The sequence below is a fragment of the Lathamus discolor genome, chromosome 4 (assembly GCF_037157495.1).
Source record: "Lathamus discolor isolate bLatDis1 chromosome 4, bLatDis1.hap1, whole genome shotgun sequence".
Taxonomy (NCBI): Eukaryota; Metazoa; Chordata; class Aves; order Psittaciformes; family Psittacidae; genus Lathamus; species Lathamus discolor.
The window spans coordinates 59893486-59907284 of NC_088887.1; the positions used below are offsets into that span (position 1 = coordinate 59893486).

General features: G+C 43.3%; 1 protein-coding gene across 1 annotated transcript in view; it reads right to left on the reverse strand.

Moving 5' to 3' along the window:
- Positions 1–7070, reverse strand: part of VWA3B (von Willebrand factor A domain containing 3B) — a 63756-nt gene extending 56686 nt beyond the window's left edge. The window contains exons 1-4 of the mRNA XM_065675752.1: positions 7005–7070; positions 5082–5300; positions 3174–3268; positions 509–759 (exon numbers count right to left, since the gene is read on the reverse strand). Of these exons, the coding sequence (XP_065531824.1) occupies positions 509–759; positions 3174–3268; positions 5082–5300; positions 7005–7044 (605 nt within the window). The 5' untranslated portion in view covers positions 7045–7070. The remainder of the gene's footprint in view (positions 1–508; positions 760–3173; positions 3269–5081; positions 5301–7004) is intronic.
- Between the last annotated feature and the right edge of the window lie 6729 nt (positions 7071–13799).

Sequence of the window (13799 nt, forward strand, 5' to 3'; positions counted from 1 at the left end):
AATCTACAGATACATCATGACATGAATCAGAACAATTTCCACTACAGAAAGTGTGTTATACAAACACATGTTGATATGATATGAGACTCCTTTTTATTCTCCAGCAAAGGACAGACATGGACTCCTTTGTTTAGCCTAGAGAAGAGAGGGCTCTGGGGAGACCTTATTGCGGCCTTTCAGTACCTAAAGATGGGAAGAGACTTTTTAGCAGGGCCTGTTGCAATGTTGGTGATGGTTTAAAACAAAAAGAGAGGAGATTTAGATTAGAGATAAGGAAATAATTTTTTTACAATGAGTGTGGTGAAACACTAGAACAGGCTGTCCAGAGAGGTAGTAGATGCACCATCCCTGGAAACATTCAAGGTCAGGTTGGATGGGACTCTGAGCAACCTGATCTAGTTGAAGATGTCCCTGCTGACTGCAGGGCAGTTAGACTAGACGACATTAAAGGTCCCTTCCGACCCAAACCGTTCTATGAATTTTTGATTCTATGATTATTTCTGCTTACCGAATGAGGTTGAATTTGGCAATTTGGGTCACCTGTTCCATGAGTACCATAGAAAGTGCATCCCGACATAGATCAAATTCAGCTGGAGCCACAGTGCCAAAATCCAAAACAATGACAATGGACTGTTCTTGAATCACTCCAAATATCTGTCGGCTCTCACTGGTTAACCATTCCATTCGCTGCTTATATAGCTCAATAGCTCCCATTAGACAATCCGCAAAATGAAGAATCAGTTCTTTTTTGGCTGTCAGCTTTATTTAAATAAGGGAGAGAAGGAAATTGAACATCAAAACAAATAATACAAATGCAGCCCCAAGCTTAGCACAGCTGCAATGGCTGGTTTGCAAGTGCCAGATATGCCAGCCAAGGTAGCATTGAAAACAGCCCATTTTTCTTCCACTATTTCAAGAGCAAATACTTGACAAATGCATCTAAGCTATAAAGAAAAGACCCGGCATTTTGTCCTAATTGCTTTTCATAATCTTTTTATATGAGCATGGGACAGTGCCAGTGGGTTGTCTGACTTGTCTGTCTCAAGACTGGAGTAATTAGAATGAGCTGAAAACAGGCTAGGATGTAAAAAGGATTGCAGAGCAGATGGGTGAACAAACAAGGACACAGAAACTTTGTACCTTCTTAGACTGTTTTTGACTGGCTCTTAAAATTTTGTACAGCCATACCAGGGAGTGTATGGTTTTGTTCTGGGGCACTTCAACCTCCATCTTTCCTTTAGCATTTGAAAGGAAAATGTAAAATGTTTCCTGTTTGTACTATTATTTCACTAACAATGGCCAGCATTAACAGATTAACTGTTTGTGGATAAGTGCTTAGGCAAATTTAGTCCAGACAACTGCAATCAACAACTAAACTTTCCCATACCATATCAGTAAAATGAGAAAAACCTAGATTCAACACTAAAATTAAACCCAGTAGATCCTCCCTATGGATATATGTAGACACGTTCCTGATGCAAAAGGATCTGTGGGTTTAAAAATTCACCGCTGTTTCCAGTAAAAACATATCCCCAATATATCTGACCCATGTAAATTCATTTATCAGTTACCGTCAACCTCTAATCACCTTTCTGGGACTCAGTGAAAAACCTTTGAGATACAAATGTTTTTAAACAAGAACATTTCTCAGGGAGAATATATTTTGTGTGTCTGTCTGCACATGTCTTTCTCTCATTTGTATTTTTCTCTGTTCTTTAATGTCAGCTAGGGCCCTGTAATGTGCCTCCCAGATACAGTCTCAGGCTGTCTGCCAAAGGAATGTAGTAGGCCTGGGAAGGAGCACTTGGAAAATCCAGTTTCCTTCTATGACAGCCAGATTCATACAAAGAAGTTTATTGCAGTACACAGATAAAACTCTATCTTAAAATAAAGCCATTTTCTTACACAACCCCTTCACTTTTAGTTGACCAGTCCAGATTCCCATTTCTCTGAGGGCTGGAAAACTTCTGACTGTCCAGCCTAAATTTACTCGTGGCAGTTCATACTCATCTATTCTTGGACTAGCATGCCTTTTAGCTTAGGAAACTATAGCTTTCCCCTATCCCTGTAATTTGCCTTTCTGTAGGCATTCAAAAGCAGTAATGCTGCCCTTTGTCAGTCTTCTTCAGTCTTACACAAGTCAACAACAAACAAGCACTCTTACAAGATCAGCACTCCACTGCAGTTCATCCTACTAGCTCTTTCCAGTACCTGTTCTGGCTTGAACTGCTTCTCCTCAGCCTGTGGTAACTGTATAAAATGTTGCACACAACATCCTAAATGAAATCTCACCGGATCTTGTATAGTGGCATTGTTACCTTAATGCTACTAGAAATGTCTTTCCTACTGCTCGCAACCAGATGATCTTAGGGTCCTTTCCAACCCTAACTATTCTATGATTCTATGATTTTACGTAGATATTTCATGTGGCATTAATGGGGAAAAGATGAGGGGGAAGGGCCCCCTGAAATAGCTCTTTTCCCATTTTTAATACTTGTGCCTCAGAAGTTACTCAAATTATCAGAAAAAAATTTGAATACATTTGCTTTTGTAAAATCCTTTATGAATTAACTCTCTCCCCTCCTGGTTCACATGCGTATCTCTTCAATCAGAATCCATCCTCTTAACAATGGGGCTGCCGGCAGCTGTTGCTAAGACATTCCTTAGAACATGAGCCTGGGCAGAGATCCAGCTAGCTGTCTCTATAGAGTAGGCTGAGCCTTTTGTGACCCACTGGCACTAAGCAAAGCAGCACTTTGCATCAGCAATGACAGCACATTATGTCTTCTTATTTCAGCAACCCATTTGTTTTATTGACTACGATTTTATTTTTTTTTTTAACTCAGACGAGCATCTTAAGTGTTCCCTCTTTCAAGACAGGGTAAATGTTGCTTAGAAACTGCAGTTTTGTCTGGAAAGATTTACTGCAATGCTGCACTAAGGCAAGGGCATAGATTTTGTAAGGAAAAAAAGAAAAAAGATAACAAGCTTCTGTACCACTGATTGTTATCACTAACAGCTTGACAAAACAGAAAAAATGAACAGAAGATAAAGTTCTCACAAAGAATATAAGTATTTCATGCCATAGGGAGACATTTTAGTCACATCATTCTGCTGCAGTGATAATAACTTCTAAGTGTACAGGGAAGTTACCACAAGTAAGTCACACTTACATTATACACGCTGCCATCTTGTGCTTCCTTGTATTGAGGAAACAGACCATCTGCATACCGAGAAGCCACAAATTTCCCCAGGATGGTCACATAATCTACAGTAAAGGTTACAAAAGATCAAGTTGCTAATCTTAAGGATTACTTCAAACAGATATTTTTCAGGTTAATGTGCATACCATTCATGTCTGAGGCACATGCATCTGTACTGAACTCTTGACATTAAGAAACTTGAGAGAAATTCTAATTATATCTTTGTTTTACAATTTTTTCTGGCTATGTCTATGATGGCCTGGGCACCCAGTCTTTGCTTTAGCTCTGCTGTAGGTATACCTACGTCAAGTTCTGATAGTGGACCTCTCTCATGGATAGACCTCTCAGTCCTACATTTTAACCCTGTCTCCAGTTCTGTCTCCCAGATGTGACTCTAAGACCTATATTGCGGCCTTGTCTCCAGTCTTGTCTCTGGCTCCATCTCCTGCTGCTCCTGGCTGCTCTCCCTGACTGACCTTAGACATGGTTCATCACCTCACCCCATCTGTAACTGTCTGTGAACACTGTTAGCAGCACCCTGCTCTGCCTGCAGTGCTTAGATGGTCAGTGAAGGCACTGCCTGGGCTGCAGTCCCCTTTGGCTTGTGCCTCAGTCTTCCCCCATGGAGCAGCCCTGCTCTTGCTGCTCCCTGCCAGTTTAGTCAGAAGTGGGGAAAAACCCCATATTTAATTATTTATAGGCCAAAAAGCTACATGGAAATGCAATAAATGAAACATCTAGGCAATTACACTTCTGTATTATCCATTTACCTCACAACAGGACTTGCAAATATTTGTCCATCAAACAAAATACAAAATCTGGTACAGATAATGCTGTTCTCTTACACAACTAAATGGGTGCAGAAGTGAGTGCAACTAAGGAAAAGGTTGCACTCTGCTCTTTCAGTAGCTAGAAATCTTCTACAGGATCTCCACTGATAGGAAAACATTAGGGGTGGGAATATTTAACATCACAAAGCAGCTCTTCTGTACAGCATGCTGCCCTGCTAAGCTGGTACATTCTGCTCCTAAAATTATGCTGTAACTACATTAACCCTGCTCAACAGCTTCTTCTTCACCTACAGCATACAGGATTTCAGGATCTGCACTGTTGATCTTTGAATGCCCCATGGACACAAGCCAGCCAAAATCTTAAATTATGCAACCTAGAACAATTGCAATACATTACAATCCCTACTTCTCAGGCGGCAAGCTGTTCAAACAAAAGAATATCTTACCATGCTCTGCAAAGCACTATTATGGCAATGGTTAATAATTATTAGCAAACTCTTCCTCTCCAGCTGTCAGTAACTGCAAAGGAACATTTTTCTATAGCCTGACTCTGCATGAAAAGCAGCCTGAATTCTAATGAAATTTAACTTCTTCCTCAATGCCGGATCCCTGGAAATAATACACTGTTCCCAAGCAGGTTGGCAAGCCCTTATGATCATCTAGCTGATCACAGATTATGGCACAGCATACATTATATTTGCTCTCTAAAAATGGACAGAGATGTTATGGTGCATTATTTGCAGAAAAAAAGACTAACAGCCTCAGCAGCACAAGTTATTTCCCAGCAACAGCTAAATTGGAGATGATCTGAACTGAAGTTTAGGGTAAAGCAACAGTATGGTTGAGTAAGAAAAGCTCTTCTCAGATCCTAAGTCCTTCTCAGATCAAAAGGAGATGCAGTTCCTCAGTTCTATGAAGTGGCAATGTCAGCAACTGTGGATACAGCTTCCCTTTCTGCCATTTTCATAACAGAAGAGACAAAGTGAAAATCTCTGCTGTGTATAATGGAATGCAAAATGAGAATGACCCTACAAACTATTCAAAGTCAGGGGGGTTATAATTATTCTATTACTGATTTGTCCTATACCTTTCCTGTGCTGAAATCCAATCTGTGACAAGATCTGGGATAGGGACAGTTTGTTTCTTTTGAGCCCATGAAGTTGAAGCCATTTAGAAGATGAAACAAGGGGTTGCACATCCATGTCCCCCTGACTCACAGCCAGTCTCCTTTCCTTCTCTTTTGGTTTCTGCTTGTGGGCCTCATGGGAATCTTCAGGATCTTGTCTGTGCCTTGAATCAAAAACATCTGCTATAAAGAGAAACAAGGGAAATACGACATTTATACTTTAACCAAACGATTCACTTGAATTACCTCCTTTCTTTATCTGTATTCTGTGGTACAAGTACATACATACACACATACAAGTACTCTTTAGACCTGCTGGTCACACTCCTTTTGATGCAGCCCAGGATACGGTTGGCTTTCTGGGCTGCAAGCGCACACTGCAGCCGGCTCATGTTAAGTTTCTCATCGACCAGCACCCCCAAGTCCTTCTCTGCAGGGCTGCTCTGAATCTCTTCTCTGCCCAACCTGTAGCTGTGCCCAGGATTGCTCCAACCCAGGTGTAGGACCTTGCACTTGTCATGGTTGAACTTCATAAGGTTGACATCAGCCCACCTCACAAGCATGTCAAGGTCCCTCTGGATGGCATCCCTTCCCTCCAGTGTATCAACCGAACCACACAGCTTGGTGTCATCGGCAAACTTGCTGAGGGCGCACTCAATCTCACTGTCCATGTCACTGACAAAGATGTTGAACAAGACCTGTCCCAACACCGATCCCTGAGGGACACCACTCATTACTGGTCTCCAGCTGGACATTGAGCAGTTGACTACAACTCTTTGCATGCGCCCATCCAATGTAAATGCAACCTCAAGTGTAAATGATGGTTCTGGCAGTATCTGCTCCGGGCTGTGATGGATCATGTGCATGCACAGGAAACCATGGACATGAAAGTCCAGTTTCATTTAAAGTTCTAGAGAACAAGAAAGATACTTCAGCACTGATGTATAGTTGGCTGGGCTATCTCCACTTGCAACCGGCAGCAGTGGCAGACCAGAGCCCAGAGTGGCTGAGGCAGAAATGGGAGCAATGACAACAGTAATGCCTCTGTGCTTCAGCACATAGGTTCTAGAAGGTCTTTGGTATTTCCTGTTCATTCCCAAAATATTCTGCATGAGCTAAACTGACTCTAGTTGATTAAATACTCTTGCTGTATCTTAGTTTACTTTCCACGGACTTTTTAAATTTCTGTCCATTTTCCTCAGCATCAGCATTATCTGGAGTATCCCAGTCTTCTGTTGCTGTAAATGTACTGCATGGATCAAACTGGTCAAAATACAAAGAACGGTACTTCTACCTTTAATGACTGAAAAATAACCTTCAGTCTAGATTGGAATATGATCAGAACTCTCTGCTAAGATCAAATATTACAACTGACCTGGTTACAAAGGTTCATTAGATAGACTGTTCCTCAGTTAATAATACATAAAGGAAATGAGTCTATATCTTCAGAAATCATCTTTCAGTGACAGCAGGCTTCTATACGGTACAGTCTGGCACCAGCTCTTTCGCAGTTATCAGTCCTGCAAGCAGGGTGCGGGGCTGGCATGCCTGTAGAGGTTGGCATTTTACCAGCCTTCCTCCTCTGCTCAATACAGAAGCAGTAGTGACAGATGTTAACTCTAGAGAGACAGGTGAAGGTCTGCAGCTGTTTGAGCTTTGTGCATAGTCAGGCACTGTTTATAGTCACTTGGACAATCATTCCCAGTTTCCTCTTCCGAAAACGCAGAAAGGCCTGCACAGCACCCCGTATACAGCACAGGTGTGGCACGACTTCAGAACAGCTTGTACACAGCCAGCAGCTTGCACACCACAGTGCTGCAAACAAAACTGAAAGTTACCCAGGAAAACACGGCATCGATGTAAAAATAGTCCTGAAATACTCACAGTCACTCCAAACAAGTCTCTTACATGGATTGCCAGTCATGATAGATCTCTTGATTGGCAGCTCCTCTTTTCTTTTTTCTTAAAAACCTGAGGAATTATCATGTTTTAAAAAAATTAAAATATTGCCATGCACAGGTCAATATAAGAACTGGAGACCAGCTCCACAGGCCCAGCCAATAGTAAACTGCAGAAGGCTGAGGTCAAGATTTTCCTGAAGGAAAATAGTATTATAAATGAGAAAGGATAGCTACTCCACATGTCGAGAAAGGCTGAAGTTAGATTTGATAAGGAGCCCCATACTCAGAAAATGGGAAAGTGGTAAATTGGTAATATGGTTTCCCTTCCTTCACTCTAAATTACCAAAAGAAAGAGCCAATGTGGAAGTTTCCGTATGTATATGCTAGAAAAATGACTGTGGTATTTTGGCCCGCTGTCATCCAGTTGTATTATATTCCATTATTGCTTTGCATTATACCTTACCTTTGCTACAATTCAATTTATGACTAAACCTGGGAGCATCTGAGACACAATTTTGTGAAAAGATTCATAACTTTGCCTATAAGACTACAAGATGATTCACAAAGAAAGAGAATTATGTGCGTATACATGTTCGTGTATGTGGTATAAGGCCCAACTGTGAATAAGACACAATATATGAATAAAAAACAAAACACCAGAGGAAGCAAGGCAGCATGGCTAGATTGGCTGAGAGTATAGCTTTGAGACATGGTGCTTTGCCATCTAGTTAGTTCTTCTTTTAAGAAACAAGATGAATGAATGAGGGATATTTATGAATCACTAGCAGGCCAGATGCTAGCTATTGTCATCTAGCGGTTTTTCATGCAGGAAAAGCAAAACCGGGATAAAATAATAAACCAAAGATTTAGCCTCCTCCCTCTTCATTGCAGAACTGAACATGCTATTTATTTCTCTTATATGGGTTTGAATACCCATACAGAAACATACAAACCATTCCAGTCTTTGCCCTGCTCCTGCAGAAAGGCATGAACAATGTGAAAGGCAGGGTGTTGAGCACAAGATGCCTGCCAGCAGCACAACCCCTGACTAGCCTGGGCTTGGTTGGTGTCAGTACAGTCAAAAGGAGCCCTTGTCACAGGGAAGCCATGGCAGACAGTGTCCATAGCAAATGGCCATAGCAAGCCACCAGACATGTGCCATTTCTCCCTCGGGCTGCAGAAACAGTGCCACAACACTCTCATGTTACTCGCCAAGACCTGTTTCAAGCGGCAGCCTGCATCAGGGAACAAATCCTGAGTGCCATCTCATTTTCCAGATGCCCAAGTGTGTGGCAACAGATTTTCCCTTGCGTTAGCCTCCAGCACCTGGATGTGAAATGCTGGCACCGCCGTATGAAAAGTAGCATTTGGAAGGAGACAAAGCGACTTCCAATAGAATGAGTGAGTTTACCTCAAGTCTTGGAGAGGAAAGTTCAAAACCGATGGCAGCTGGGATAACCTTCAGCATGAAGTCAGAATCAAAACAGGTTATTTTTAAAAGGAGAACAACAGTTCATCTGGGCACCTCTCCCCTTCTGCTCTGGCTAAAACTTTCACTCATCACACGCTCTGAGTTCTTAATGGATGCAGCAGTGTTTGCTAAGGCTATACGGCTAAGCTGTCCTTCACACACCAGAACACCTCAGGAAAGCACACGTGCCTTACAGGTCAAGAAGATACCACGCCACCCAGGGCACTGAACTCCAGACAAAAGGTGTGTGGATGCTTGGGGTGGGCAGAGCATGCTGCAGCAGAACAGGACAAGAGGTAAAGGCCTCAAGCTGCTCCAGGGGAGGTTTAGGTTGGATATTAGGAAAAATTTCTTCACCAAAGTGGTCATGAGTTATTGGAACAGGCTTCCCAGGGAAGTGGTGGAATCACCATCCCTGGAAGGGCTCAAAAACCATGTAGGTGAGTCCCTTAGCGACACATGGTTTAGTGGTGGTCTTGGCGGTGCTGGGGTGACGGTTTGAACTTGATGATCCTAAAGGTCTTTCCAAGCCAGCTGATTCTATGATTCTATGAAAACTACAGCAGGCCTAAGGAAGAGGGGGAGCACAGGGCAAGGCCTCAGTGGCCACCATGGCCACTAATGCTGCCACACCACTTGCCCGTTGGCAGGCGGTAACTGCACTGCACCCTCACAGCCCCCACCTGAGATACCTGACCGCGTCCCCAGACACACCGCACGGAAACGGGTGGGGTGCGGAAGGGAAGCCCAGCCCTCTGCGGTGCAGGATGACGGCTCGGGGTCACACCCCCGAGCCTGCCTGGTGGGCAGCCCACAGCCCTGCGGCGGGGCTTGCGGGTTCCCCTGCGAGGGACCTGCGGAACCACCGCGCTGGGGGCTCCGCCGCTGCTTGCCGCCGCCCCTCAGCGACCCCGCCGCGCAGCCGCCACCGTCGCCAGCCCCGGCGCTGCGGCCTTCGCCCGCCCTCACCTGCCTCCGGCCGCGCCGCCGCCGCCTCCCTCCCCCCCCCCGCCCTGAGCCGGCGTCGCTGTCGTCCCGCGGTTGACCTGGAGACCGCCCGGTTGCTACAGCATGGCGTCACCCCCCGCCCCGGGCGGAGAGCGGGAGGGCATTGCTGCCCAGGGGTGGCAAATAGGCAGGACACGGGGACGGGCAAGGGCTTCTGCGCGGCAGCGAGATACGTGCGGAATAACAGACGCCACAGCAACGACCGGCCGTCATGTCTGTGGGAGCCAAAAATGCACGAACCAACTCGGGAGAGTCACCAGGATCTATATATAGCGGATTCCAGGCTTCTGGTCTTCTTAATTCTTAATTTAGCCTAAGCCATGGACAATATTTATACTAAGAGCAGCCTTGAGCATCCTTTGTTTAAGTCAGAGGAACAATATGCACTACTGGGGAATTGCCTCTGGAGAAGCCTAACTAGAAACTATCCTAGCATAGTAAAAGATAGGAAAAGACGTGCTCCATAAACCTGAACTCAGGGCGATGTTGGACGGGGCTTTGAGCAACCTGGTCTTCTGCAAGGCGTCCCTGCCCATGGCAGGGGGGTTGGAACTGGCTGATCCTTAAGGTTCAACCCAGACCATTCTGTGATTCTATGATTCTGTGATTAAAAAGCTCCAGCTGAGGTCTGATAGCCAGAAACCCAGTTTCACATTTGCAGTATTTGTGGGGCAAATATTTGTAAGCATAATTTCCAGCTAAGAAAGAGAGCACTAAGCTCTGCACTTTCTCTGTTTTGCTTCAGTTTACTACGCAATCACAAAGTCATAAAAGATTGGTGGCTTTATAGGGTCGGTCTTATCTACGTATTGATGCTTTCAGATGGAAATACACACCCATGGGCACGGACAGGGCTGTTCTGCGGCACGTTAAAGCATTGGCGTCTTCTCTCCAAGATGGCTTGGTAAACAGCGATAGGAAAGAAAAGTTCCTTATAAGGTATGTGCTTTGGATGGGAACGTCGCTTTCTGGAGCTCCAGCTTCTTGTACAGTTGGAAGCAAGGGTTTAAAGACAAGCCTGGGCATGGCAAGTAATTCAGTATTGCACAACTCTTCCCCTGAGGTATAGAAAAGGCATTTATTTCTCAGGCATGAAACCGTTTCCCATCATTAAAAATAGTAGGTACTGAATGTTCTCTGGATCCTTTCAGACACCGCAACTGTCATAGCACATAGCTTCTTTAGAAACTCATATTATTTGGGGGGGGGGGGGGGTGTGAGGGGGGGAGTGGGCTTTTAAAATTACTCTTGAGAGTGCAAATGCAATGGATATTTAAGTAGATGCCCAAAAAAATCAACCTAGTCAAATTCTTCATTTGTTTTGCTGCTTCCAGCAACAGGGTTTTTTTATCAAACACCCAAAATGCCTCACTAAGGTATTTTTTTCTGCACTATACAGAATGAGTCCACCTATTCCCATGTCTGCAAATGTAGTAATTATGAGTTTAAATTAATTATTATATGTGCTGTACTTCCTATGCATAGAGTCTGCCAGAAACCTTCACTAGAGGCTTGGCTATACTAAACAAAAAGGAAACATTCCTTGCAATGCTTTGAATTTCGGGGCTCGTACAACAGCCTAACAAGCCCAGGGCAAATGCAAAGCTGCTTCTAGCTCTCACAGGCATCATGATCAATTGGATGTAATCTCTTAGGTAAAGTTCTTAGGAAAATAAAATGCTCCCTGCACATCAAACGAATATTGCTCCTCATTCACATGGAAGCTCTTCCTTGACCACTGCTCACCCTGCAACTGGTGCGGAAAATGAGCAATGTATTCTCCAGATGCTGCCTGCTGCATGAGGCAGGGCTGAATAATAAAGGAGGTGGGGATCCAAGGAACTGGGAAGTGGGAATTCAGTCCTTGTACAGGGATGATAAAAATCAATCTCAAGCTATTCTCTCACCTGACCTTTAGGCTGAATGACGAAGTGATATTGATGGGTAGAAAGGATGTGACTATGTCATTAATTAGAAAACATATTGTAGCATGGGCCTGAGATTTCCTTAGCAAGTATGGCTTTGTCCTGACTCTAGAATATTTCACCTATCAAGAAATATATTTAGTCACTTTTTCTTATGGTTAAAAATCAGTATTGTCAGCATTTCCTCTATATTGGTGCTTACAACATGAAACTGTTGGCTTGGCTTTTATGATGATTCTTCTTCAACCAAAATATAAACAGAATCCACTCTTTCCCTGTCTTCCATTTAAAAAACCACATCTCTTTGCCATAGTCTCTCTCTGTTGTTTGTGTTTTTTTTAATAATTAAAGCCACATTTAACATAAATTTCCAATGTTTCTTTATCCATGCAAAGCATTGTACATGGTGCATCTAATCTAACTCCTACTGTATTAAGGAAGAGACAGTGTATTATAGTTATACACACGATCAGTAAGGTTTCTTATGGCTATGATAGTACAAAGAATGGAGCTTCACCAGGAAGTTTAATGCTGTCACACATCCTGTCCCATGGTGTCATGCTTCCTGTTGACTCCCTGTCAAAGAGATGGGAATCGGTAGCAAGGAGTAAGGAAAAACCAAAAGCAAGCTGGATTAAAGCTGAGTTAATGCTGTTCTTACTAGACACACTGTTTACAGTGATTATCTGGAAAAAAAAGTATTTATACACCTAAAAACAGTTTAGCAGTACAAGCAGAACATAAAAATTATATAAAGAAAGTCAAAGAAGTGAAATATTTTAAATACTCCTTTCATGTGTATGTTGTTCTCACCCTTCCAGAGCCTCCTAAAAGAATTCTTCATAGCATGCCTGCAAAAGTCAAAGGTAAATGAACAAGCTGTAAAAGAACTGAACCCGGTATCAGCAGTGGCATAGTGACATAAAGAGTGTGGGCTTCTGCCTAGTCCTCACAGGAAGACAGGCAAACAAGGCAGGACAGAGCATTGCAAAGAAATGCTGGATTTGGAGCAGGCTCAGTCGCATCTGTATGGCATTGCACTGTTCCCAAAGAGAAGTATTTTAAATTAATAAGTATTCTTAAATGGTTCTTTCATTTTTTTAACTGAAGTTCTGCATGTCAGAACTGTGCAGTCTACAGCCTGTGACTGACTTGTAGCCCACGGGCACCTTAGTCTGTTTAATGTGAGCTTAGAAAGAAACAAACAAACTTTTTTTGGTGAGGACACTGTATGGAGTTGGCATGACCTGAAAAATTAGGCACTGTGTAGTGGGAGAGTGGAGGATGAAGAGAGGCATGGGAAATGGGGATAAACTAAAACTTTAGGGGGAAAAGCTAGGGACAGGAGGAGAGCTAAAGGGTATGAGACTGATGTGTGATGGCAGGGAGAAGCAAGAATCCAAGCTGTAGAAGTGGGATCCACATTAAAGATGTGTATATACATAAAAGGAAAAGCTGGACTCTAGCATGGTGGAAGTGATTATGGATTCTAGCATGGTGGAAGTGATTATGGATAGGGGCTTTTTACCCTTTTCCGCACTATCTACATAACAGATTGGATGCACTGAATAAACTATGAGTCCCATGCTGTAGAAGCACTGGACTGGAGAAGGAAGGCACAGGAGCAGGAGTTTAATGTCACTGCACATAGGTCTAACCAAACTGTAATAGCTGTAGGACTAGACCATTAGACCATTAGCCATAAAATAAGAAGAAGAAGCTGGACCTCTCCTGTGAATGTCCACTGCCCATGTTTAAAAATCTAATTTCAGGCCTTGAGGAAAGAGAGAAATATTTCCAACAGAAGTCAGGAACTGGTTGTCTTTCACAATCCACCCATGCTTTTGAGTTGTGCATACCTATCTTCTCTACGTAGTCATCCTCTGCTGCTTCCCGAATCTTCTGTGTGCAGTCTTTCAAGAAGGATGGCTGCTGAACATGCACATACCATCTTGTGGCTTTTCTTTTTTTTCTCTTCCTTCTACTTTTCTTTAGATCTATACTTCACTTAGAAGTGTTTTCACACTGACAGGAGTAAACAGAAGCTTCTCCATCCTGGCTAATCTCTGTCTTCCAGTTACCACATGTAGCATGACCAGGTAGGAATGGAGTTGAGATAGATTGCCACTGAATAAGCAATGCTACTTAAAACAGTGCCTAATGGATTGATCAAAATTTAAAATAATATTTAAAATAAAAAAGATAGCACTGCTCTATGACCTTTGTGTTTAAGACCGGCGCTGCACATCAAGGTTTGCCGCTCCCTTTTGTTTGTATCTCTGGAACAGAGAATGAAAGGTACAAGTGCTGCTGATTCCTCACTGCCCTGGGGTGATATTACCTTTACCTATATCACATGAATTTCTTTCCAGGT